Source organism: Salvia hispanica, chromosome 1 (assembly GCF_029641045.1).
Source record: "Salvia hispanica isolate PSC_SH4W2 chromosome 1, Shi_PSC_v1, whole genome shotgun sequence".
NCBI lineage: Eukaryota > Viridiplantae > Streptophyta > Magnoliopsida > Lamiales > Lamiaceae > Salvia > Salvia hispanica.
This window is the reverse complement of record NC_142692.1, coordinates 31,109,769-31,137,230: the sequence shown is the minus strand read 5'-3', so window position 1 is coordinate 31,137,230 and position 27,462 is coordinate 31,109,769. Positions and strand designations below refer to the sequence as shown.

Sequence of the window (27,462 nt, the reverse complement as noted above, 5' to 3'; positions counted from 1 at the left end):
CTCTATTACTATGGAACATATAAAAATGGCAAAATGACTCTAATACTATGGGACGGAGGGAGTATTTTTTTAGTACTATATCATTGCTTGTATGAAGGTTTTTTAATCTTTAATAATTGTTCGAATATACCACGGCAAAATGGATGATGCTCTTGTGAACTCACTTCATTAAATATTTTATGGCATGTCAAGTTAGTTTGAAGTTTAATATTTGTAAATAATTAATCAACTGTAAAAATTACCAGATTCAATTGTTTTGAATGTATAATTAATATACTTAATATAGAATAATAAAGTCTAAAACTTTAGCAACATATATATATATATATGCATGTTAATGAACCAAATATGGGATGTTTATATTAATTAGGAGAAAAGAAATATGAGTATATGTTAAGCTCACAACGTCATTAATGAGACGTGGCCGTAATAGGGTTTAATACAACCTACAAATTATACTTAATTAATCTGATTTAGTCAGTTTCAGTTTTGATGCCTTCTGCTTACGATAAAATGATGTATATGTTAGTCGAAAACGTAATTATACTCTTTATTTTGCCTTTATTTAATAATTTTCAAGGTACATGATCCTTATCTTTCCAACCAATTAAGATTAGACCATCATCAAATTATTTTTGATGGGAAAATTGTGTATTGGTAGATCAATTTTAATTGGTTTTGAATAATTGATTAAAGTTTGATTTCTTGGATTTTAGAGCTCTTTAAAATGTGAACTATGGCCTAATAATTCCCAAAAACTAACATAAGCAAAATTTAACCCTCTCAAAAAAATTCGAAAATAAATATCAAAACAAAAGCTGGTCCCACTTTTTTTGTCATGATCTAAACCATATGCTCCACACCTAATTATTGTTAATTAAATGATACATAGTATGACACCTATAATTTTGTCTGGGATATTCTCATTTTCAATACAGTCTTCTCAAAGTTAATTATTATAGGATCTTTCTAAACTGATGCACTCTCATAATTTTTATATATACGAATTTAATAATGTATCCTCATATAGTGTACATAGCACTAATATAATAATTCCTGAAATTAAAAAAATAGTACTCCATGTTTATTTTTTACTAGGATTTTCACTCATTTCGTTACCGGAAAAAAAGAAAATATCGTGGGCCCACAGTTTTTCTTGTGGATTTAAATTATTCTGGTTTCAGATCAAGAAAGGACAGGATGGATTTTCCTATTGCATGATTAGCATTCTACATCAGTAAACTTGTCTTTATTTGCTCATCGATCACCTTCAATTTTTAAATCCCTAGTTATATCTACTATGTTTGTCTCCCCTAGTTATCACTTTCATCAATTCAATCAAATTGATTAATCGGAGCTCGAGTTGCAACATCATTAATTATAGAGAGTATATCATATGGAAAATAATTTTGTTGATGTTTCTCACCATGTTTTTGTAATAAAAAATAAAGAGAAATAATACCTTCCCTACTAAATTACGCGTTTAATTACCCAAATCAGTTCACACATAGAGTAGATAACTAGATATGATATGACTGTTGATTTGCTATTCGATTTTGACAAAAATAAGCAATATTTCATTCACAAGTTATGTTCACCTAGCTACAAATATATATCCAAATAAAAAAGACCCTATTTTAATTAATTACGTTAATTAATGCAATATTTCGACATAATGTTGCTTTTATTACTAAAATATTTCAAAATTCATCCTTAATTTGCTGCGAGAAGCTGACGACAATCGGCAGTAAAAGACCAAGTACATTGAATTAGAAGATTTTATTTGAGCAATGTATCCATATTTGTCACGTTGCATTTGTATTTACTCGCAACAACCCCTCAAAAAGGTCACAAAAAATGAATATAGCTAATTAAAAGTAGTATTTTGGAGGTTCTTTCTTGTTCCTGGGGTTTGGATTTTACTCTTTTATTGCAGCCTAATTCCCTCCTTTACCTTTCTTCTCACTTTGGCTTTTCTTCCTATTTCCCACAGTTTCACACACACACATTTATAAGTGTATATATATGCACAACCATAACTAACCGCACAAGCATGAATAAGCTGAAGAATAATGTTACTATAAGAAAGTGCCTAAACTATATCGTCTCTCTCATCTCTCTCTCTCTCTCTCTCTCATATATACACACACACACACACACACAAAAACGCATCAAAACCCCTCAGAAAAGAGAGAATTGAAATAGGGGTAGAGATTATCTTAGCATCCTTGAAAAGAAAATTCGAATTATTTTTACAGATCATCAATATTCGACCTTAGTATTCCATCATCTTTATAGAAATGGGGTTACGGGACATCGGAGAGACGCTGCCACCGGGTTTCAGGTTTTACCCTAGCGACGAAGAGCTCGTTTGCCATTATCTCTACAAAAAGATCACCAATGAAGAGGTTCTCCGAGGGACCTTGGTCGAGATCGATCTCCATGTTTGCGAGCCATGGCAGCTTCCCGGTAGGTTTTTCTCTTTTTTTTTTTTTTTATCATCAGTGCACGCCACGTGTATGTTTATCATCGGTATAATACGAGAAAGGAAATAATATTTCTCAACCACCACCCTCCCTCCGCCGGTTGGGGGTTGGATGTTGCTCTCTCCTTCACTATTTTCATGTAAAGAGAATTTATGAGTGACAAATGGCATGTGAATGTTTGTCCAAAATTAAATAATTAATTTACCTGAATTAAATGTTCAGATGGTTTTTGAGGGCCATTATGGGCATGAGTTGTCTGTATCTTAATCAAGACCACACAGTTTTTCTCAGTGAAAGAATTTTAGTTTAAAACATTATTTTAGATGCATGCATCTCTGTGTTTTTATTTTGTGTTGGAGATAAAAATAAAATAAAATAATTAATTATCTCATTAAAAAATCAGTCACGCATGTACTTTTTTTACATTAAAAAACCTTAAAGCAAAAAAAGTTATGTCAAGAAAAGTTTGTTGTCTTGTTCATCTAAGAGGCAGAGCTGAATTTTAGAATGACTAACTTACTTTGTTGCATGTGTCTTTTGTTTCACCCATGCATATTTTTTAAAAAAAATTCATCTTAAAGTGACGATTTTCAGAAAGGGTTTTATCTTTTTCAAGAAATAAAATAGTTTGGGGCGTTTTTCTTGCCTTTCTGTTACATTGTTCAATGAATCTTTCAATTACTTTATATTATTATGATGAAATTGGATAAGATTTAAGAAGTACTACAAAACTCATGACCTTAAAAAGGAGATTTCTCAGGTTCATTCTTTTAGGAAAAGGGAATTGAGAAAAAAGTTAGATAATTATCTTTTCAATAATACATACATTGTTAAAAAAAATAGAAGATGAAGACAAATGTGTGACATAGACTTCTCACCACAGAAGTAACTCTCTCATCTATGTAGAAAAGGGTGACACACATTTTCCCATTGCTACATATTAATTTTTCTAAATCCATTTTGAATGAAAAAAACAAACATGCCTTGCGAATCTTTGGTGACTTGTAACCAACTTTTTTGTCACTTTAGTAGAATTTTTCACATAAGCAACATAATGTAACATGATGGGATCCTAATAATTCATTTCAATTTAAGTACAATCCCATTAATTTCATTTCTTAACACATACGGCGTCTATTCTTTTTCCTTTTCATTTCGTGGCATATGTCAAGAACGTTAAGAAATTAAGACGTGTAATATTATTTGTGCAGAGGTGGCTAAATTGAACTCGAACGAGTGGTACTTCTTTAGCTTCCGGGATAGGAAGTACGCAACCGGGTTTAGGACCAACCGGGCCACTACATCCGGCTACTGGAAGGCCACGGGGAAGGATAGGACGGTGCTTGATCCTCAGACGAAGGCCGTCGTTGGGATGAGGAAGACTTTGGTTTTTTACAAGAACAGGGCTCCTAATGGGACCAAAACCGGTTGGATCATGCACGAATTTCGCCTTGAAAACCCACATGTCCCACCTAAGGTTGGTTAATTCCTTAATTTGTGTTTACATGTGTTGATTGAGTAACTGAAAGAGAATAAAAGATTATGTGTGACTTAGGTGGCAATCATGTTGAAAGAAACTTGAACGAAACTCCTTTGAAATTATTACGTGAAAAGATTCTCTCCACATTTTCACCTCTCATTTACATGAATAATTCTTTTTATCCTAATCTTCTTTCTCTCTCTCACACACACACAAACACACACTCTCTTTATCAAAAGATGATGTATCTTTGATACTGGATTTATTAAAAGTAGCCTATTTTATTAGGTGTAGCATCTACAAGATGTAAAAACCTAATTTCAACATGGACATACATGCACTTAGATAAAATAGGTGAAATTTGAAGCATATATGGTGTTAATTATCTAACTAATTAATCCATGATCACCTTTTACAGGAAGATTGGGTACTATGCAGAGTGTTCCACAAATCAAGAAGTGAAAATAGCAACAATTTCATGAGCCCACATAACTTCGACGATCCCATAATTTCCTCAACAAATAATGAACGTATCAACATTACACCTTGTGGCCATCAAAATATCACTTCGTTGTTCAATCACAACCAATCCCACCAACACAATGTAGGCGGCCCGAACCCTAACCCTAACCCTAACCCTAGCACCTCTCTCGGGCTTGATTTCGACCTATCACGTGACCATCACATGAATCACCAGCCTTATTGCTCGAGCTCTCATGGCTATGTCCACAACAAATTGGGTGAGGCTACAAAGTGTGAGGAAGACTATGGATTCTTGTTCGATTTCGATGGCTCCAATGTTGCTCCATCGAGCCTTGAAGATATGCGGTTTGTTGATGATAGTAGTTCGGTTTTCATCTAAGTATGTGGGATTTGATAATCGCTTTGTTATTGGTATATATATACTTATATATAAATTTATATGTTTGTGTGATGTAGCATGTTTAGGAGGGAGATTAGTGAGTATGTGTTTGTAGTTAGTGATGTGTGATGAAGATTGTATTTGATTTGTATATTTCAAAAAGGAATTTATGTGGGTAGTTTTATAATCAAGGATTTAATTACTTAACTGGTTACTTTTTAAAATAAATTTTAACCCATTTTAAGCAAAGTTAAGGACTGTTTGTAATGTGAAAACATAAAACCACAAAAGAGTGGCGCTTGATTTGTCAAATTTACCAAAAATATAGTACTTGGTTCTTTAATTACAATTAAATTAATTTAGTTCCGCAGTCCCTATGTTTAAGGGTCATCTCATAATTACAAATGTGATATACTTTGGCCTAGTAGTAATTAGGGCGTGCGTAACTTCCCCATCCACAAAAGATAGACCCATTTATAAATGGTACTACGAGTTTATTGCTTAATTGATAAAGTACTCCCTCCGTCTAAATTAGCCTAATTTTAATAGCCATGTCAAATCTACTCTTTTCTTCTAAAACAATCTCTTATACTACTAGATGGCCTTATCTCAATGTAAGGCCCAATTAATGCCCAAAATAATTAGAATATTGGTACCAACTTCTCTCCCAGAAAATATCAAATAATTTTGTGTTGGGCTTGATAATTTTCTTTATAAATTTTGATGGGGTATATTTTGTATATAAAAAAACTAATCATAGGTTTCAAGGTTTGATATCAATCATACATTTTATATTTTGTATATATATTTTTCAAAAAATACGATGGCAAGACTATGAATCCATGGCACGTCTTTCTGGCCCAATTTCCAAATTATTTTAATCCACGGCCCACGCCACGTATCACTGTTTCTATTTATGGAAAAACAATAAAATTTTTACTTACCAAAATTCATTCAAGAATGTTCTTGTTCCCAATTTTTGAATCCGGGTTTATCAGTATAAGCTGGAATACTGAAGAGCGATAATATTCCAAATTACCTCCTCTTTCTGCTGCTTCCTTTTCTTTAATGACGTTCCTATACTGCTAATTTATTCCATCGGTATGTATTTCATTCTAATTTTATTCTGTTCTCGGCTTTCTTTCTTTTTTTTTGTTTAAATTTGGTGACATGCAGTACAATTGAGTGCAGTAGTTGTTATTGCTTCTGTATCTGTAGCAATGTGGTTTATTACGCAATTATTCTGCTTAAAAGACTTTTTCTTGGTTAATTGAGTTTACTGGAAATTGTTCTGTTATTTCCTAATGTGAATTAAAAAGTTTTTACCTGAATTTCGAAGTTTCGAATTTTACCTGAATCTTGTGAATTAAAAAGTTTTTATTAGGGCTGCCATGATTGTAGTATGTTTTGTTCCAGTCTTGTTCAGGAGAGAGATGTAAAGCACTAAAAATGTGATTTTTTTTATATTCAGGAGAGACATGTGAAACATAACGAGATGAATTACATTTCAGTGTTTATCTTTCTAGTTGTGAGTCACTGATGAAATTGAGATCATAGTTTAACAACAACAGGGTTTTTGCTTCTTCATAGTCAGAGACTGATGGTCGGGGCGAAGAGATCTATAAAGAATGTCACAGACAACGAAGAAGAGAATCTATCAGTTCCACCCGGATTTGTGTCATTGACATCCCTGAAATTGAAGAAGATAGTAACTGATCCGAATTCTGCTACAGAAAGGGATCGTGGACCTGGGTTAGTTGGGGTTCCTCTTAGAAATTCTGACCTCGAATCATTTAAGATGTCACTTTTACAGAGACCATGGATATCTCATGGCCAATTTGAGCGTGTTCGGCATCAAGACGACTCTGCACAGATTGGAAATAACTTGGTCGTTCTCTATTCTCTCCTATGCAATTATAGATGAACATATTACCAAATATCAAAACATGCAGTTAAACATATTTTGAAATTCCTCTTATTCTTGGATTTGTAGATGTAAGTTCATAATATACCTTCATTTTATGCAGTAGGACATAAATACAAAATAGAAAACATTAATTAGATCATTGTAGCAATATTTGTACTATTATAAGCTGTTCGATTATCTTTGAGATCCCTGTCAGCTGGTATTACTTATAGGTGGGTTTCTCTTAAATCAAGGGATGTACACTTTGTGTTGCATGGTTTGTGAATTTTGATGCATTCTTAAGTGCTGACATACTCGTTAAGGTATTTGTATAGCCACCTGATATAATTTTGAGACAATTTTAAAACGAGGCTTGCATGTTAGCGCCTGATCAGAACATGAGTATGGCGCTTTGAAACTTCTTTTATCTATTGCATATTGAAATTCTGAATTGTGACCAGAAATTAAGGGATGATGCGAATGATACATCCATCATACCTGCTTCATAAATGAAGATTGTAACTGAAATATTATCTTAAGTGTATGGAAATACACTGTTCGATGTGCTTTATGGTTTGGCATTACTTAAGTGGTCACATGCACAGCTTTTTTGGCGTATTTTATTCACTTATTATTCTTAGACTACAATTTTATAGTTAGCGTAGCATACAGTTTTATAGTCAGGTCAACACCTGACAGTGTTTCTTCATTTTTCTCTTAATGAATTGCTCTCAGTTAGATTGCCCCTAATGACTAATAATCAAGTTATCTTCCCCAGAAAGTTCCTGTTGGTGCTCCCCTCCCCAAAGGAGTGATACGGGGATGTGAAAACTGCCATGATTGTGTGAAGGTTCTTTATTTATTCCTTTTATTACTGTTTTATAAACTGTATTACCTTGGAACTTATTCTGTGTAGCAGTAAGACCATTATATCCTGTCTAAGGAATATCTTGTAGGTTACTGCTAGATGGCATCCCGAAGATTCATATTTGCCTCCGCTTGATGATGCTCCGGTGTTCAGACCAACTGAAGAGGTATATTGCTGCATCCGGTTTCTCCCCCCATTTTTACTCTACCATTGTGGCTCAATGGAAAAGAATTTGGTTCTGTAGATGCCAGATGGTAATCTAAATGAACTTGAATCTTGCCGCAGGAATTCAGGGACACTCTGAAATACATAGCCAATATACGACCAAGAGCAGAGAATTATGGAATTTGCCGCATTGTCCCCCCTCCTTCCTGGAGACCACCCTGCCTTCTGGAAAATAAAGAGATATGGGAAGCTTCAAAATTTAGCTCGCATGTACAAAAGATTGATGGGCTCCAGAAATTGTTTTCAAAGAGAAAAGGATCTAGGTTGCATGAAAAGATCGAAACTGCAATGCCAAAAGATGCAAAAATCGGGAAGCTTGATTCTTCCAATGAATGTGTTGGAGATTCTGAGGAAGATAAAGCATTGGATTTAGTTTCTAATTTTGAGAGTGGACCTGAATTTACTCTTAAAAGCTTTAAAAAGTATGCTGATGATTTCAAGGTACAATATTTTCGTGAGAATGACACAGTAGCTGCCTCAGGCCCAAAACGCAGTGAACCACTAATTGCGAGAGTTGAGAGCGAATATTGGAGAATTGTGGAGAAACCAAGAGAAGAAATAGAGGTAAAAGAGAAAAGATCAATAATTTGCTGCTATCTTTTTACCTCATAGAATGAATTCTCTTGTTAGGTGCTTTTTGGTACTGAGGTGGCTAATCAGACCATAGCAAGCGGATTTCCTGTTGCTACCACTCCAGCAAAAGGTACGGGGAAATATGTGAAATCCGGATGGAACTTGAATAATACTGCAGAGCTCTATGGTTCCCTTCTTCCATTTGGATGCTACAGTTCATCCACTGTTTCAGTTCCTCAGATTTTCATTGGGATGTGCTTTGCATCAGAGTGCTGGGTAATATTTTGAATATCCTAGATTTTTTGCTTTATTTGGTTCTCAACATCTGCTTGATAGTTTCCTTCAGGAATGCATTTATCTCATTGCACATAAATATTTCCATTACAGATTTCACATTTATTGCTTTCTCTTAGTGTAGGTTCTCACTACATTGTTTTCCTGTTTGATTTGTTGGAGAAACAGAGAAATGAAGATCACCATTTGTATTCATTATCTTACATGCACATGGGTAGCCCTAAAGTGTGGTATTCTATCCCAGGGAAGTGTTTCTTCAAGTTTGCGAAAGTTGTAAAGAAATGGTTTCCGAAGCTGTCAAAACATCCCGAGTTGCTCCACGAGCATGTGAGTAACTTTCTTCTTTTGAACATGGTTTGTAAAAGTTGTTAGTGGGTAACTTGTTGTGTTATATTTAATCATTACCTGGTTGAAAGGAATCAATACTCTTGATATGGATCCCGTTGAAGCTTTGATTATTTTCAACTTCATGTACTCAGTCACCTAGAGTTCTGTAATATCCGTTGATTTTGAACTCCAGCATACCAGATAGTGACTCCTTTTTCTAATTAGTTTGTGCTTTGTGAAGAATGCGGTTACTACTATTTCTAAATAAATGTAGATACAACATGGGTTGTTAAATAATAAATGCTGATATCTGTTAATTCCCAGTTGCTTGATTTGGCATCATAATACTTAATTGAAGAAAAAAATTGAAAATAAATGTAAATGGTGTTAGTTTCTGTTACTAATAGTTTCAGTTTCCTCTAAAATACTCCAAATTGTAAGGGTGCAAGATGTATTTTCTATTTTAATTTTTTTTTAGGTTTGTCTACTTACTTTCTTTAGTTATTTTATCATCATGTACGTTATAAGAAATATGAAATGAATCGTTACTGCTGCAGTTTGTTATTCATTGCTTATGTTATGGATCATATACATTAGGTGAGGCTTATCAGATTTAATGCCCTGGATAAGAACTGATCGCTTGCTTTTTCTTTTTGTATCTCAGGTTGCTCAACTCTCACCCTCAGTTCTAATCGCTGAGGGGATTCCAGTATTCCGTTGTCTGCAATATCCCTTTGAATATGTTGTCACATTCCCTGGAGCTTACCATTCGAAATTTAGTTGTGGGTTCAATTGTTCGGAAGCAGTGTGTTTTGCTCCTATAGACTGGTTGCCTCATGGCCAGAACATAATAGAACATTATGCTGGATATGGTTTCAAGACGTTGCTCTCTCATGATAAGCTGTTGTTAGGAGCAGCAAAGGAAGCTGTGACTTATCTGTGGGATTCTCTTACAAACAAAAGCTCCAACTCCAAAATCCATTTTTGGAGAAGCGCCTGTGGGGCGGATGGAACCTTTACAAGATTAGTGAAGGTATGCCTCGATTTAAATGATTATTAATGATAAGAATTTTAAAAAGTTTCGTATAGAGGATTTGATCTTATCTCATCTATGATTCTCTTTCCCTTCAGCTACGTGTCGAAAATGAGAGCATAAGGAGGAAACACCTATGCAACATGCCGATGTCTAGATCACTGGGTGAAGTTGATGATGCCACTAAACGAGAGTGCTGTATATGCTTATACGATTTATACCTTTCTGCCGTGGTCTGTTCATGTTCCCCTAATAGATATTCTTGCCTGCGCCATGTAAAGCACCTTTGTTCTTGTGGTTGGACAGCCAAAGAGTTTCTCTTCAGATACAAAATTGATGAGTTGGAGCTTCTGGTTGAGGCTTTGAAAGGGAACATGAAAGCTATATATAGCTGGGCTAAGAATATACAGAAACTCGCTACAAGTGATAAGGATCATACAAGAAAGAATCCCAATGCCACTTCTTTATGTGAGTCGAATGGCTTAGCCGCTTAGCTACCAGAAAAGGTGTGATGCCTGCTCTTGATGTGGCCATCAGTGAGAGGGCTCGTGTCGTGCCAGCCTCTATGAAAGAAGAGCGTAGGGATACAACAAGAGCGTCTCCGGATCAGAAAGCTGTGATTCTCTTGAGCGACAATGAGGAGTGAATCCACCTACATTCTACCACGCTTTGTTGATTTAGTCATATGTCGTATTGCCTATAAATTTTGTAAGTAAATAGGAATGTACTCATAATGATTTGTGATATTGAGCTCCTTTGCTCTTAGTATAATTTAATGCATTTAGATTAACTGCCTGAATTGGGTAAATTTGGAAGTGGTGTTTATCTTTATTGCTAGCATATATACTTCTCAGTTTCCCTAAAATAGAAACTTTGGGGATAGTATATATGAGTTTTAATGCGAAATTAATAATATGGGAGATAAAAAAAAGAAAATAAACAGTTGAATTAGTATTAGTGGATGGTGGATCCACATCATTAGTTATGTAATGTGTGATGAATTTTTGCAAAAATAGATAACAATCAATTATGCGGGATGAATTCAAATTATAGAAAATAATTATTTTTTTGGACGAAATGAATATACAAAAGATGTGGTTCAAATAAAAATCTAGTGTGAGAATTATGACACCTTTGCATTGAACTTGGTATGAATATGCATTATATGTATATTTGTATATGAAAAATAGTCATCTCTTTTTATTATATGTCTTTCACTAAAATTAATCTTTATTTATCTATTTTAAGTTTTTCTATTTGTTGAGATGGGTCACATTTTTCACTAGCAATACTTTAATTATTTCTTTTATGAATATCTCTCTTTTATTTTATCAATTTTACATTAAAACTTATTATCTACTGGTAAAATTATTTTTTATCGGCCGATATAGGTACCATAAGTTATTGCATTGAGTTCCTGAAGGTAGAATCGATTTTTGGTGAATGTAGAATTTAGTATAGGGTTGGGTTATTGTGAAAGTTTCAATTTTCATGATATCAACATAAATTCGGGAAGATGTAGATATTTGATTAGACAATTTTCATGTGTTATTATGAATATAAGTACAATTTTATATACAAGTTATAAAACAATTGTATTATTTGTACATACATTTTATGAAATAAACGGCATAATTAGGACAAAACACATGCAATTAGAATACATAAATATGTACTTTTATACAAAGATAACAAAAGCGGGTAACACAGTAATCCGACATAGGTGACAGAGTCGCACGTGGGAATGGGGAAGTAGGACCCACTCACCCACACGTCTAATCGGTTTGACCAAAGAAAGCGGGATTCTCGTACGGTCTATCAATCTTACCCTTTTCCCGCACTCTCACACTCTATACTACTAAGTCATTTGAAATTTTTAAAAAGAGGAAATATTTTATTTTTATTTAAGTTGTAAAACTTTAATAGCTCAAAAATGGTGTAGGTTAACTCCTTATTGACTTTGAACTATTATAATGTTGAAGGGCCATGTGGTAAATATAGCATTTCTTAAACTTAAAACACTCTTTCAACTCCACTTAAAGTTGAGGGTAACTTCTTTACACGTTTGCTTCACCTTGTAATCAACATTCTCCTAGTGTGGCAACGAGATCCATAAGATTGTAGATTATGAAGCTTGACAAGATTCAAATTAGAGTGATGAGTTAGAGAACTTGAAACTTTTTTTATCGATTCTTGAAAATTGAGAAAGATCTCTTGTTCTATCCATACACGGGATCTGGTTATGACTCGGTTTTCTTTTTTTTTTGTTTTTCGATAGTTTTTGGGTTTATATATTTCTGTTTAACTGAAAAGCTCTATGTAATCAGTAATTCTTTTGATTGATGCTTCGACTAATGTCCTAGTGCTTATTTCATTTTACCTTTGAGCCGAGAGTCCAAATTTTTGAAAACCTAAATTCTAAAGAATGGATTTGAATCCACTTAAAATTTTATAAATAGGGTCAAAGTTCACTTGACATAAGGGTAATTAAATCGATGAACCATTTGCCTTTGATTAGAAATGTCAACTAATTATAACAAGTAACAATGCTCTTTTAGGGCGAATCCACACTTACACAAACAAATCGATGGGTAAATATAGTAGTACATACTATCGAAAATTGACACTGCATGTAATGAATAAATATAATTATATTGGTGGTGTTAATAATGGGATTATGACCAATCTCTTATGTCCTTTATGTAACTTAGGTTGGTTAATTTTCCATTAAAAACAATAGTGCCTCAAATATAGTACTACCATATAGTGTAGCTATAGTCGTAGACATATAGAATATAGTCGAATTATTCACATTACTTTCATAGGAGTATATTATTTGTACCATCATTATTTGATTTTTGAGTGCACATGTAGTATTCTTTAAAGATATTATAAGTACAAATTATTTTTATAAAACTAATACTAGTAGCACTCTAGTTGAGCTGTTGAGGAGGTATAGATTTCCATATTCGTGCATATTGGTCACTGTTGTTTTACCCTCTGTGGATCCATTAATTATATATGATCTCTTTCCTGAAATCACTCGCTGGAGATGCATCAGCACCAACAAAAACTTTCTAGGAATTTGTTAACTAATCAGTCTTGTTGATTTTTTAATGAATTAGATATAATTCTTGTCAACTTTGTTTAATATGTACACTCATAGGTCTATTAGAATGAGAACACCTCTTAAAGTGACACTGTGACACCATGTATCCAGCAAGGCAGCAATATTATAAACACTACACGGCAATAGTAGAAACGCTACACGACAATCTATAGATTGTTGTCTAGTGTATTGGATATTGCTGGCCGAGAAAAAATTGTTGTAAATTGATGTCTAGTGTGTTGGATATTACTGTATAGTGTATTAGATATTGTTGGCCGAAAAAATCTACCATTGAGCATTTTTTATGATTGCCACATGGCAGCTGATTATTCGTCCACGTGTACAAATGATTGACTAGGAATGGTGGTATGGTGTTATTTTAAAAGGTGTTTTCATTTTAACGCACCCCTACGTACATATAAATTTAATAAATTGTTGCCCTAATATATGAATTTGTTTTAAATGAGCAACACTCGAGTCTCGAGCTCAGCTGAAAATGGCAAGCTAGGTTTTCATTCTTGTGTATCCTTTTTTATAATTTTGGCACTATAAATTAAAAGTGTCCTTGCATAAATATATGTTTTCAATATCAAAACGTTCAAATACATAAAATAGTTAATATATTACGCATTTTATTTTTATAGTTCTAGTGTTGCATAATAAATGGCATTAATGTGTAGAATTAAATGTTATCATACACATAAGGAAGAAATGGATTAATACAATTAAAGGTGGTTTATTTTCTTCCAACTCATAATTAATGCTAGCTCATGCCTAGATATACAGATGGAAAACATGGATCATTTGATGTGTCTGGCTAATTTAAAGCAGTTCCATACATAAATTTTATCAACTTATTCGGTGTGCATATCAAGTATAAAAATAATTACAATTGAAAATATGCTTTTCATTGAAAAATTGCACTCCTTGAGAAGCTGTGTGTAAAGCTGTATACGTATGCATGTGTATGCCACTGTATGTCTATATATACCTACTATTGTGTGTATATATATAGAGAGAGAGCTAGAAATGATATGTTAATTTTCCAATTTGAGATTTTTCTTTAATTTTAAAGACTGTGTTTAGATTCCAAAGCATAACCTGCAGTACGTACTATTAACAGGTACGTTATTAAGTAATATATTATATACTCCCTCCGTCCCGATTAAGAGTCACATTTTTCCATTTCAGTCCGTCCCCAATTAAGAGTCACACTTCATTTTTACCATAAATAGTAAGTAGGTCTTACATTCCACTAACTCAATTCACTCATATTTTATTATAAAATCAATATAAAAAAATGGATCTCCCATTCCACTAACTTATTCAACCAAATTTTCTTTACATTTCTTAAAACTCGTGTCCGGTCAAAGTGTGACTCTTAATCGGGGACGGAGGGAGTACATATTTATGCAAAAAATATATTGGCTGCCAAGAATACTATTCTCTTTTGGTGAAAGAGGCAAAGTATACTGAAAACCCTAAAAATTGTTGCTGATTAAATGAAAATCTTAATATGCATGTTTAATTTATCCTTTGTTGATTACATAACTGATCTTAATATAAAGCTTAGCAAAACAATGCTTAAACTGAACAAACAAATAGTCTTTCAAAATAAAATAGTAAATCTTACTATTACATAGTGAAGTCTTCAATAAATGATCAAATGCAATGAATATGGATAGTTTTTCAGACTGGATTTCCACAGTTTCCTAGTTTTTCTTCTTCTCGGTGGGTACTTATATTCCTAGCTGTTTGATTGCTTGGTATTTTCTCTTTGGACATTATTGTGAAATGGAATCATTTCCCTTCTAATGAGAGAGAGAGTGAGATGTACATGTCTCTTAGGGTTTACACAGTGGATCAAAGAAAGGAGTCAAAGGACGAAAATGACAAAGATCATGCTCATGATAAGATATGGTAAATGGAAATCACAAGTTTAACAATCCATCATATCAAATCTTGATAATACATATATATATAGAGAATGTTATATTATCTTCAATAATTAACTATATACATAGGTATACCACCTTAAGTCAATAGCTTCACATGCATTATATATATATAATGCTGGTAATTATAGAAACAACTCATATAAAAATAATCATTTTGTTATAGATTGGAAGGAGTGGGGAGATAGGGCCAATAATATGCTAGTTGTCGGTAAAATTGAAGAATTTCATGTTTAAAGAAACATTTTCTTTAGGCTTAACTTTACCTCTATATGCTCAACATGTTAGAAAAAGAAAAACTGTCAGCAAGAATGTCATCCTTTACTTTCACAATTTTGGATACAACAACCATATATTTTTCCCTTCAAGTTTTTGAAACAAATAAAAAAGTTTCCAATTTCAAACCAATTATTTTGAAAACTATTTAGGTTAGTTTTCCTTTCTGTCTGCCAATTTGATCAATTCTGCCACTGAAATGACAGCACTACACTCAGTTATGGGACCAGTTAATATGAGTTTACACAGATTGATTAATTCACTTCCACACGAACTCTCAGTCCAATTATAATCTCCCAAATTCAAAGAAAAATCAGATTTCTTTGATCAGAGACAGTAAAGCTGTAAAAGCTGTTGATTTAACACACACATGAAAAGTAAGCAAGAGAGCAAAAAACTAGTCATGCAAAAGACAAAAGCACTCATCCATTAATTCATTCAAAGCTGAAATTGCTGTTAACACTCACATATTCCAAAACAAATCCATAATCCATAATAATAATAATATAACAATTATTTTGCTAGCATTACTACTAGTACAACATAGTAGATCAAATCTAACCCTAAAAATTTAAAGGTTGATAATTAATTAATCATTAAAGATTAATTTCCGATAGGATGACTTAACCTTCACCGGGAGGCGGCGGTGATGCGGCGGAGGTCTGCTGCTGCTGCTGCGGGGGGCGCTTCCGCTTCTTCTTCTCGTAGCTGATCCCCCTCGCCTTGGACTGCAGATCGCGGACGTCGCGGAGGTAGAGGCGGACGGCGCGGGCGCCGAAGGGGTTGGTCTCCGGCTTGCCTCCGTTCTCCTCGTAGGCGGCGCGGAGGCGGCCGATCAGGGCGTCGAGGCTGCCCCAGGCCTGGCGGAGCGGGCAGGGGCAGGGGGCGGGGGGGTTCGGGTGGCCGTAAAACGGGCAGATTGGGGTGTGGACTTTAGTCTTCCCGAACTGATCGAGGTATCGGAGGAATTCCAGCACGTGCGCGCCGCTGCACCGGCTGAGCGACAGCGGCGGCCGGTGGTTCTTCAGGTACTGCCCGAACGTGTTCCAGTCGCGCCGCTTCTGGTTCTCGTAGCGGCTGAGCGTGGCGGATCCGGAAGACGGCGCGGCGGAGGAGGAGGCGGTGGCGCCGCCGCTGCTGTTCTCCGAGTTTGAGCTCTCCACCTCCGGGAACGGCGACGAATCCATGGAATTCGGAAGACCTAATTTGGGATTTGATGGATCAAAGAGAGGGATTCATGCTTTCTAGGGTTTGAGTGTTGGAAAAGAGGGGAAGAGTGTGTGCTGAATTTATAGAAGGGGGGTTTTGAGTGAATTGAAACAGTGGAGCAATCAAACTTACAATCATAAATATTAAACCAAGCTAAAAGGGGAATGGGAAAAGGAGGGGTTTGGTTGATTGATATATCAGAAGATTGCCATTTTAGAGAGAGGTTAAACCAAGCTTAGATTGATGGATGGATGGATGGATGGATGCATGAGAGAGAAAGGAAATGAAATACTACTACTATATTGATACTGTTGAATTTGATTTTTTTTTTTTTTTTTTTTTTTTTTTTTTTTTTTTATAGAATGATGAAATGAAATTCTACTGCGAAGAGATGTAGATTTGTTTTCCCAAATATAGGGGAAACAACTGACTTTGTTACTTGTTAATGGACTGTGGGAGAGAGAGAGAGAGTTAGGGCAATGGTGAAAATGGAAAGAGGCAGACAGTAGGTTGAGATGGAGACAGGAAAAAGGTTGAAATTTAAGATGGGAGTAATGAAGATGACTGTTGTTAAATGTTAATAACATTTAATAAAGCAAAACCCTCAATTTTGACGCTGAGGCCGTACAATTATGGGTTTGGATCACTTCAATGGGAATTATTGTGTTATCAAAATAGTGCCTAACTATGATTTAATGTCGGTACTAGAACAATTTATTCATAACAGTCCAAATTCATTGGGGGTTGAGAATTTTGAAGACTACGATTCAGACTTAGTATAAAGAATTTCTCCAATTCAATCTCGTGGAGTAAATATTACTCCCTCCGTCCCAGAGAAGTTGGCACACTTTCCTTTTTAGTTTGTCCTAAAAAAAATGTCACATTTCCCTTTTTGGAAAAAGTTCTCTCTCACATGAATATAAAAATTATATTTTTTCTCTCCATTTAACACACAAAACAAAACCTCCTAAAATCCCGTGCCATTTTCAAAGTATGCCAACTTCTCTGGGACGGAGGGAGTAGTAGTTTTATTTTGGTATACATATGTAACGAATTTTCTGAATATCATCTCATATATTTTTTACTTGTTAGTACTATCATTCTGTCTTAAGGTTGAAAAAACCATAATTGACTTGAGAGCATTATCTCGTTTGGAGTTTGAAATGCAATAACTGAGTTCTGAGATCCATTTTGAAGTTATAAATCCCTAGTTATCTAAAAAATGATTATGTTTTCGTCCTAAATTCATATAGTAAAACCCACTCTATCCGTTCCATAGTAATGGAGACGTTTCTTTTCGGCACGGAGATTAAGAAAAATTGTGTCAGGTGAGTTAAGTAAAGGGAGAATAAAGTGAAAAATGAAAAAGGCAGAGAGATGAAAAGAGAAAAAAGTAAGAGAGAGTAAAGTAGGTGTGGAAAAATGTGTTGACTTTTATTAAAAAGGAAAATGACTCTATTACTATGAAACGTACCAAAATGACAAAATAACTCTATTACTATGAAACGGATGGAATATTAAATAGTACCATTCAATTATTCAAACCCGCTTATAAATTATATGCCATAGTATATTGAATTAAAAGTTTAAACATATAGATTAATAAATTGTAGAACTGCGATTAATAAATCAAACTTCAAACTCTCCATGTACCAAAAAAAGTTTTGATACATGTGAAATATTAATATGCAATTAATTAACATATAGACACGAGAAGAAACGTGGTCTGAATAACTAAATGTGAGACAGTATGTAGTTGATAAAAGGTATTGCAATCAATGACGATTAATGGTATTCCATCAATGACGGATTCATGTGGGGTCGGTAGAGATCTCCACTAAATTCTAATACATGGTTAGGGTTTAATTACTTTTATTCTCTGTCTACCATCCACTGTCAGTGACGACCACCGCATTGCCTCTGCGTTTCAACACTACCGATAATCTAAATCCCACGAGTTCTGTTTTGTGGATCCGATTCCGATTGCAATAACATAATTTGACGAAAGATCGATGTGTATATATTATAAGTGGTAAAAGAGCATTGTGATGGGTGCCTAACAACGTAAGACACATTAATGGCTGAGAAATGGTAATACTAAAGAAACACTGTGGTGAGTGTTGATCGCAGACTTGAAAACAGTTTGAATTTCTAACAAGAGCATCACTTCTATTCCTGCACGAATCATGTTCTACCATTATAGGAACCTCCCCACTGTCACTTCCAAATCCAAATCTATTTCCAATCCTTAACTTTTAGTGCATCACCATTTTATAATACTATAATTAAATGCACTATTTTACTCTTAATAAAGTTATAATAAAAAAATTACAAAAATTCATGTTCATGCAAATATTTTTAGATAGGAAATTAAGCAAAAAACACAAAACTCATGTGCATCATCGGTGATGTTTATGTTTTAATTTGTTAGCTTTGGATTGTACTAGGTGTGGTGTTGTGGTGCAATGGTTGTGTATAGAAAACTAAAATTAATAGTACTAGGTTTTAATTTTTTTGATAATTATCATTACACCTTATGAATTATGATTATATTATAAGGTTTTAATTGTCACGTTCACATTAAGTGGACGAATTAAGTAGTATCTAATACGTGGCATAAATCTCACCTACAAATGAGAAAGAAATAATAGACGACAAAACCCCAAAAAAGTAGAGACATTGAGATTAGATTTTACGTATAATTTTACTATACAGACGTCTCTACGACTGTACAGCTTCTCCTAAAGAAAGAGACCGGCGAATTAAATATCGAATTATAAATATCATTAAACAAGCTTTTTCAGCCAATGATTTTAAAATCGTTGGAGATATGCTTAAATGATCATTTTAAATTAAAAAGATATTCTCCTTCAATAAATTAAATAAAATTAAATGTTCAAGTCAGCAAGAAAAATAGAAAAATACTACTACTAATAATCCTCTTTTAAAACAATTAGAAAATGAAATAGAGCTAGCAACATGTTGATTAAACTTTCACTAAATTTTGATTTTGCATATAATTAAATTCAAAATTTTCGTGACAGCAACTTACCTCTTAATTTAATTTTTTTTTGCTAACGAAGCTTGATTTTGAATTAATGTGGCTCTCATATTCAAATACTAGTTTATAGCCAATAACGGGCAGATTACATAAAAACGACAATGTTTCACTGCAAAAAAAAAAAATTGGATAAGGACACTTTTTAATGCTATTAAGGGCTCTAATTTTTGTGTCTAATTATACTACCAACGCTTCATAAAATGTCCTTATTGTTGGTGTCCCGGCTAAAATTAAGGGACACAAATAGAGGCGTCTTAAAAAACAAAGTGTTAATGTATAGTTTGCCTTCAACACTTTCTTTTGCGTCCTAAATTATGATTATTTTTTAAATTTTCCAAATGCTAATAATTGTGTCTCAATTTTTGTGTCCCTAAAAAGATAAGTTTTTTGTAGCGTTGTCATCTACCGATTTGGCCAAGTCTGAATTATCAGCCAGCCATGTCGACATAAAATTGAGCATGGATTCAACTCGTTAGCAAAATCAGATGAAGATAAAAGCTTAGTAATTATTGGAGGGATTCTTAAGTTGGTGAATGGTGTAAATAAAGTTTCACCAAAATTCAATAATTGAGCATAGATCCAGTACATTGGTATTGATTGGGGAGAAAAATCCTGAAATTATATTACTAGGACAAATCGAATAAAATTATGTTAAAGTGTTTTTTTACAAGAAGTTATGTGGATAAGTAGGACAAGTAATGAAAGTCGAAAAATTGAAATATTAGGTGAAGTGAGTTGTCTGGAATTTGGGATGAAAGCATCGTGGGGGGCTCTTAATTGTTAGGTAAAATAGAAAAGAGAAAAAAGGTGCATATTAGCATGTCCCTGTTTTAAGCTACCAAACCATGATGTCTTGTTTGATGCTACTAATACAAGATAATCATACAAATTATTTCTCCATTTGTCCAAAAAAAATAGATAATTTGTCTTTCCATTTATAATATTTCCCATAAAAAAATTTCTTTAATATATCAACTTATTTATTTTTTCTTTTAAAGTATCCGCAACTCTTGCCTTTTTTTTTCGTTCCAATGGAACGGAACGCATAAGGAATATGTTGCGGGTGTGCCATGGTGCAGAGAGACTCAAACGAGGGAGGGGTGAGAAAGGTTTCGCCACACGCCCCACCCCCTCGGCCAATAGGGACGTTGCATGAAGCCACTCGTGGACCTGCGAGTGACTTTTTTTCAAAATATTTAATTTATTTTTATAAAATTAAAAAAATGAAATTTTACCGCACTATTCAAATAAATTTATTAGCCAATAGATTTCTATCAATTTTTTTTTTTTTTTAATCCTTAGTACCTTTTTCACTCATCTATAAATATCTAATTCAACTAATAACTTTTTTCAAATTCAAAAATTCTATTTTACCCTCAATTTTCTGTACAATTTTTTGCATTATGTTTGGGGGTGATGATCAATGGGCCAGTTGATCAACAAGGAATCAAGTTGAGCCGATGTTTTGAGATTTGCGCTCAAAATCTATCAAACGAACAACAACGCGCCTTTAAGTATGTCTTTGACTAAGGAAAAGGTTCAAGTGAGCATGAGGAATAGAGTCGAGTTCAAGTTAAATTGGAACTGCGAGACTCGAAAAGGAGTTAGGTCTCTAGTTAAATTATGTTTGGATTTTTTAGGATTTTAATTATATTATCTTTTAATAACTTCTAATTAATTGTGTTTTTAATTGTGTAATTTAGTTAGATTTCATAATGAATAAATAACAATAAGAAATAAAAATAATTAAAAGATGAGAAAAGGAAATGAGGTTAAAATCATTTGAGACTCATGAATAATATAGTGAAAAAAAATGCTCAGGTTGACATCTAAACGTTCACAGCTCTCTGTTTTTCATTGCCAATAATGTACCCGATGCTTTTAAGGTGTGACTAATTTTTTATTCGCAGTATTACAACTATCTTTTATTAAGAACTATGTCACCCTAATTGTTTAAACTACTCTCTTCGTCCGTCCTTTGAAATAGAGAATTTAGAATTAATATGAGTTTTAATGCAAAATTAGTAAAGTAGAATATATATATATATATATATATATATATATATAGAGGGTCTTGTTAGGATGAGATTTTTGGGCATAATTGAGAAATGAGATGCAATCTCAGCCACTAATTCACAAGATTAACTTAATGTCAACAACTATCACATTATGTCAACAATGGGGTATAATTGTCTTTTTATTAAATTGTATTTGAAATCATTTTATAAAATCCTTTCTAAAACTCTAGCTTCAAATCTTCAAATCTTCAACATTCAAAAATCTTCAAATCTCTTCAACATTCAAATCTTCAAATCTCTTCAACATTCAAATCTTCAAATCTCTTCAACATTCAAATTTTCAAATCTTCAACATTCAATAAAATAACACTTGTAAAATGTCAACAACTAAAAAATAACACTTACAATTCACATATCAATACCGAGAATATCGAATGTCAACAACTCGTATTAAAATGTCAACAACTAACAAATAACACTTACAATTCACATATCAATACCGAGAATATCGAATGTCAACAACTCGTATTAAAATGTCAACAACTAACAAATAACACTTACTATTCACATATCAATACCGAGAATATCGAATGTCAACAACTCGTATTAAAATGTCAACAACTCGCGCGATGTCAACTACGGAGACATTATGTCAACTACGATGTCAACAGCAAACGTTATTTATGTCAACTACGATGTGAACAACAAACGTTATTTATGTCAACTACGATGACAACAACAAACTTTATTTATGTCAACTATTATGTAAACAACAACATTTTACAAATAATCAATGTCAACAACAAATATTTTCATGTCAACGACATATTATTTGTGTCAACAACAACGATTTACATATAATTTATGTCAACAACAAACGTTATTATGTCAACGAAATATATAATTCATGTCAACGACCTATATAACTAATGTCAACGAACTTGTAAAAATTGGAATTTTCCCCAATTTTCTCTCTCTCTCTCTCTCTCTCTCTCTCTCTCTCTCTAGACAACCTAACCATGACTGGTTAATAAAGACAGAGAGTGATGAAAATTGAAAATAGATATCCAAAAATTGCAAAACCAAATTCAGCTCAAAGAATCAAAAGAAGCTCAACTCCTGTTGCAGATTAAGAATTGCAGCTCTAAGTATTAGTGATTCAACTAAATTTGGGGATGTCTCAAATAGATGAATTCGGATTAAAACATGGTAGATGAAATGCAATTAAGCAATTGTAAAATCAACTGAAATAGGGGTAATCAAGGTGAGATGAAACGCAATTGTGCAATTGAGCTATTGCGAAAGCAATTAATCGAATTAGGGCTAACCACTGTAGGTTTGAACTCCTTGATCTTCTGTAATTTCCTGAGCTCAATTTTGAGCTTCTCTTTCTCCGATCTAGAGTCTCGAGCTATTCTCTTTGGCCTTCAACATCTCATCGGTCTGCTCCTTCTCGATCTTCAATTTCTCGAGCTGTTTTTGCATTTCCTGCAGCTGCTTCTCGAAAGAAGACACATTGGAAGGCTGTTGTTTCTCCTTCGTGGCAACAGGAGAGGGCTGCTTCGACACCGCAATGTCATTCTCGGAGCCGTCGGAGGGGGTCAGCGGAGAGGGCTTGGCGAAGGCCATCTCGACAGAGAAGGCGTCGCCGTCGGACGAGGTCGTGGAGATCGATTTCTGCAGAGCCTTTGTTAGGGTATCGGTTTCCTTGGCGAAGATGTCGGCGATCCAAGCGTCGCCGAATTGGGGGCGGAACATCCATGGCTGCTCCATCGCCATCAAATTATCAAATGCCATTGAAGAGAAACAACTGGATTTGAATTTGCTGCAAACAGGTTCAATTATGGCATGAAACAACTGGATTTGAAAATTGAAAAGCGAGATGAGAAAGATTGGGTTACTTTGAGGAGAAAAATTGGGTGAATCTAGAGTGAATAGAGGCGGCAAAAGGGATTACAGAGGAGACGAGAGGCGGATGGGGATAGTAATATGAAATTACCAATCTGCCCTTCCATAATTAATTAATCTAAAAATATTTATTGTGTGGCAAAATCTGGACCACTCATTTAATAAAAATGAGTGGCTGATATTGCATCTCATTTCTCAATTAGCCTAAATAATCTCAATTGATCATGATCCTATATATATATAGTTTAATATGAAAGGGTATAATGGTCTTTTCGCGTTTTAATTTAGGGTTCTTCATCATATTCATGTTGCATCGGCGATTCTGCTGAGAATTTAACAATTCAATACTATCACTGATTGAATCTATTCTAAGGATTTATGATTCTATTGATTCACGAAATTAGACTCAGACGATTTCAACGATTTCAACGATATCTGATTTGTGCTTCAATTTTCGAAAAACAAACGAACAGTTCGACGGATTTTCGACGGATTTCTCTGTTGATTTTGACGTTTTTCGGTCGATTATACCCACTTTTATTCTGTTTTTATCCTTTATTTGTTGATGCCCAGTTAAATTTGTTCCTAATTAGTTTTTTTTTTTTTTCCTCATCTTCAGGTCCGATTTCAGTTCATAATCAACAACTAAGTGTTATTTGATGGATTCTTCATCTTATTCTGAGTCTACGTCGACGAATGGTGGAGGTAGTTTTGTTTGATTTTCATTAACATGAATTTTTTGTGTTATGTTGGTGATTTATGCTCTGTTGACATGATTTGAAAATCTGTTGACATGATTTATGGTACTTGTTAAATATTCTGTGTTGTTGTTATGCTCTTTGTGGACATTTTGTTTCATTAACATTATTTTGTTGTGTTATGTTGGTGATTTATGCTCTGTTGACATGACTTGAAAATTTGTTGACATGATTTATGTTCCTTGGTAAATATTCTGTGTTGTTGCTATGCTCTTTGTTCACTTTCTGTTTCATTAACATTATTTTGTTGTGTTATGTTGGTGATTTATGCTCTGTTGACATGATTTATGTGTATTTGTTAATTATTCTGTTGACATCGTGTGTTTCCATCAGTGTATTCTAATTAAACTGTACATTTTGATCCTTGTAATTTGAAGCTTGTTCTGATATTTTGGCTTACATAACTTATAACAATTGTCTAAGAATTTATAATAGTGCAGCCACCTCTTTAGAGATAACTATAGGGGTAATTTACGTAAGTCTTTTGATTTGCATTGATGTAACTTGAAAATCTGATGACATGATTTATGAATGGTGAAGGTAGTTTGGTTTGATTTTCATTAAGATGATTTTTTTGTGTTATGTTGCTGATTTATGCTCTGTTGACATGAATTGAAAATCTGTTGACATGATTTATGTTCCTTGGTAAATATTCTGTGTTGTTGTCATGCTCTTTGTTCACTTTCTGTTTCATTAATCTGGACATTTTGATCCTTGTAATCTGAAGTCTATTCTGATATTTTGGCTTACATAACTTATAATAATTGTCTAAGAATTTTACAAGAGTGCAGCCACCTCTTTAGAGATAACTAAAGCTGTTATGTTGTTGATTTATTCTCTGTTGACATGACTTGAAAATCTGTTGACATGATTTATGTTCTTGGGTAAATATTCTATGTTGTAGGGTCTGTTATTCCAATTTGCAAGCCTGAGTTGAGGCCTTTTGAAGGTCAAAAATTTTCTTCTCTTGAGGAAGGAATTTCATTTTATGAAATGTATGCTCAGGAGTGTCGTTTTGATTGTCGAAGATTTGGGAATAGGTCTAGTGGTGGTGTTATTATTTTTCAGTATATTGTTTGCAATAGACAAGGATTTCATACGGTAGATTCATTGGATGTTGATGTTAATGTATCTGAGGATGGTAATGTGTCTGATGATGAAGAAGTATCTTCAAAGAAGAGACGTAGACGTGGAACGAAAAGATGTGGATGTGGAGCGAGAATTAGTTTTAAGTTTTTTTCTGATTTTGGTGATAAGTATTACCTAGTGCATCAGTTTGTTGAGGAACATAATCATACTATGGTTGATAAAGATCATAAGAGATTTTTGAAAGGTAATCGGAGTTTGAATGATGTTCATCACAAGTTTGTTGAAGATTGCACCAAAGCTAACATCGGTCCTACCTCTACTTTTAACTTATTAAAAGAGTTTTTCGGTGGTTATGATGTTGTTGGGTGTACGTTGACTGATGTTAGGAATTGTTCACGTGATATTAAAGAGAAATTAAAAGAAGTGGATGTGCAAATGATTCTAAATCAGATGCAAGAGAAGAAGAGAATTTGTGAAGGCTTTTTTTACAAATATCAATTATCATCTGAAGATAATAAGTTAGTGAGCTTATTCTGGTCTGATGCTGAGTCTCGGAAGCATTACCACATGTTTGGAGATGTTGTAGCATTTGATACAACATATTCAACAAACAGGTAGTTTATTTATTATACTTATTAGTTGACATAGATGGTAGTTGACATGGTAGTTGACATATGATACATTTGTACTTTGCATCATTTCTGATTTAATAGTTGACATAGCATATATCTATAATTGACATTATTGATGTTTTGTGTTGATGTATTTGTTCAATAGGTATCGTATGGTGTTTGGTCCATTTACTGGGAAAGACAATCATGGGTGTCCTATTGCGTTTGGAGCTGGTTTTGTATCCGGTGAGAATTGTGATGCATTTTCATGGCTTTTCACTGTATTTGTTGAATGCATGGGTGTTGCTCCAAGAATCATAATTACTGACGAAGATTGGGGAATGAGGCTTGCTATTGAGAAAGTATTACCTGGTACAAGGCATCGTTTGTGTATGTGGCATATTATGAGCAAGTTATTTGAGAAGATACCTAAATCAATTTCTGATAGAGAAAAGTTTAGTAAGGAGTTTAAGTCTTGTGTTTGGTCAGAGTTGTTAGATCCAGATGAGTTTGATATATTATGGACTAGTATTGTTGAAAAATATAGTGTAGAAGATCATAAGTGGTTTAAGGATATGTTTTTGATCAGACAGATGTGGATCCCAGCCTTCTTTAGAGATGTTCCTATGGGTTCTTTAATGAGAACAACATCTCTTTCATAATCTGAAAACAGTTTTTTTAAGAGGTACTCGAAACCGTTGTTCAATTTTGCTGATTTCACTCTTCAGTATAACAATGCCATTGATGCTCAAAGGAATCAAACTGAAAGGCTTGACTATTATGATTCTGTAATCACTCCAAAATATGTCACTGATTTAGCATTTGAGAAGCAATTGGGATCTGTTTACACAGATAGGATGTTTAGAGTGGTACAAGATTTGATTGTTGAGGCTGATAAGAGTTGTCGGATGATTAGCATGTCCACATTGGAGAACATCGAGGTCTTCAAAGTTTCTGATGCTAGAAAGAAGATCTTTACAGTTAGACATGAGATAGAGACTGAGTCATATGAATGTGAGTGTAAACTATTTTTAAGGTGTGGTTATCTATGCAGCCACCTTTTTTTCATCCTCAGAAACAAAGATGTCAACAATATTCCAGAGAAATATGTTGGCAACCGTTGGCTTAAAAGTGAATTACTAAAGGCAGTTCATGGTCTCACAATTGATGAAAGTGCGTCTGACAGAGGTATGCAAACTGTTTTCTATAGATATTTCAGTTTAAGTTTTAGCATGTGTTGTTTAAGCTGTTGACATCTTATATATGCTGTTGACATTTTATATGTGCGCAGGTTCTAACAAAGATGACAAACTACAGATTGCTAACAGGTGTCATGGTCGTTACTTTGGTCTATATCAGCGTGCTTTTAGAAATAAAGATCATTTGATTGCTTTGGATAATTTGCTTGCGGGTA

At 33.9% G+C, this 27,462-nt stretch overlaps 2 protein-coding genes and 1 pseudogene across 6 annotated transcripts; 2 read left to right on the top strand and 1 right to left on the bottom strand.

Annotated features, from left to right (window-relative positions):
• Window positions 1-1,998: 1,998 nt before the first annotated feature.
• On the top strand, window positions 1,999-5,035 carry LOC125224337 (NAC domain-containing protein 21/22-like). Its single transcript, XM_048127718.2, has 3 exons — window positions 1,999-2,469; window positions 3,698-3,963; window positions 4,385-5,035. The coding sequence occupies exons 1-3, from the start codon at window positions 2,301-2,303 to the stop codon at window positions 4,826-4,828; spliced, it is 879 nt and encodes a 292-aa protein (XP_047983675.1). The 5' UTR covers window positions 1,999-2,300; the 3' UTR covers window positions 4,829-5,035.
• A 735-nt stretch (window positions 5,036-5,770) lies between these two features.
• Window positions 5,771-10,849, top strand: LOC125222893 (putative lysine-specific demethylase JMJ16). Of its 5 annotated transcripts, none has more exons than XM_048125765.2 (9): window positions 5,771-5,929; window positions 6,419-6,716; window positions 7,513-7,584; window positions 7,691-7,768; window positions 7,888-8,391; window positions 8,458-8,676; window positions 8,863-9,021; window positions 9,686-10,054; window positions 10,153-10,849. In XM_048125765.2, exons 2-9 carry the CDS (start codon window positions 6,429-6,431, stop codon window positions 10,546-10,548), a joined length of 2,085 nt encoding a protein of 694 aa, XP_047981722.1. In that variant the 5' UTR covers window positions 5,771-5,929; window positions 6,419-6,428; the 3' UTR covers window positions 10,549-10,849. The 5 variants fall into 5 exon arrangements, with proteins under 5 accessions (XP_047981722.1, XP_047981723.1, XP_047981724.1 ...); XM_048125766.2 differs by having other exon boundaries at window positions 5,772-5,929; window positions 6,400-6,716; XM_048125767.2 differs by having other exon boundaries at window positions 5,773-5,929; window positions 6,386-6,716.
• A 4,949-nt stretch (window positions 10,850-15,798) lies between these two features.
• On the bottom strand, window positions 15,799-16,989 carry LOC125223921 (protein LIGHT-DEPENDENT SHORT HYPOCOTYLS 3 pseudogene; annotated as a pseudogene).
• Window positions 16,990-27,462: the final 10,473 nt, after the last annotated feature.

Bases quoted from the DNA above. Each gene is read 5' to 3' on its own strand.
- LOC125222893 (XM_048125765.2), top strand. From the start codon at position 6,429: ATGGTCGGGGCGAAGAGATCTATAAAGAATGTCACAGACAACGAAGAA. The intron at 7,769-7,887 runs GTATATTGCTGC...ATCTTGCCGCAG, and splicing joins TGTTCAGACCAACTGAAGAG to GAATTCAGGGACACTCTGAA. The intron at 10,055-10,152 runs GTATGCCTCGAT...CTTTCCCTTCAG, and splicing joins CCTTTACAAGATTAGTGAAG to CTACGTGTCGAAAATGAGAG.
- LOC125224337 (XM_048127718.2), top strand. From the start codon at position 2,301: ATGGGGTTACGGGACATCGGAGAGACGCTGCCACCGGGTTTCAGGTTT. The intron at 2,470-3,697 runs GTAGGTTTTTCT...TTATTTGTGCAG, and splicing joins CGAGCCATGGCAGCTTCCCG to AGGTGGCTAAATTGAACTCG. The intron at 3,964-4,384 runs GTTGGTTAATTC...CACCTTTTACAG, and splicing joins ACCCACATGTCCCACCTAAG to GAAGATTGGGTACTATGCAG.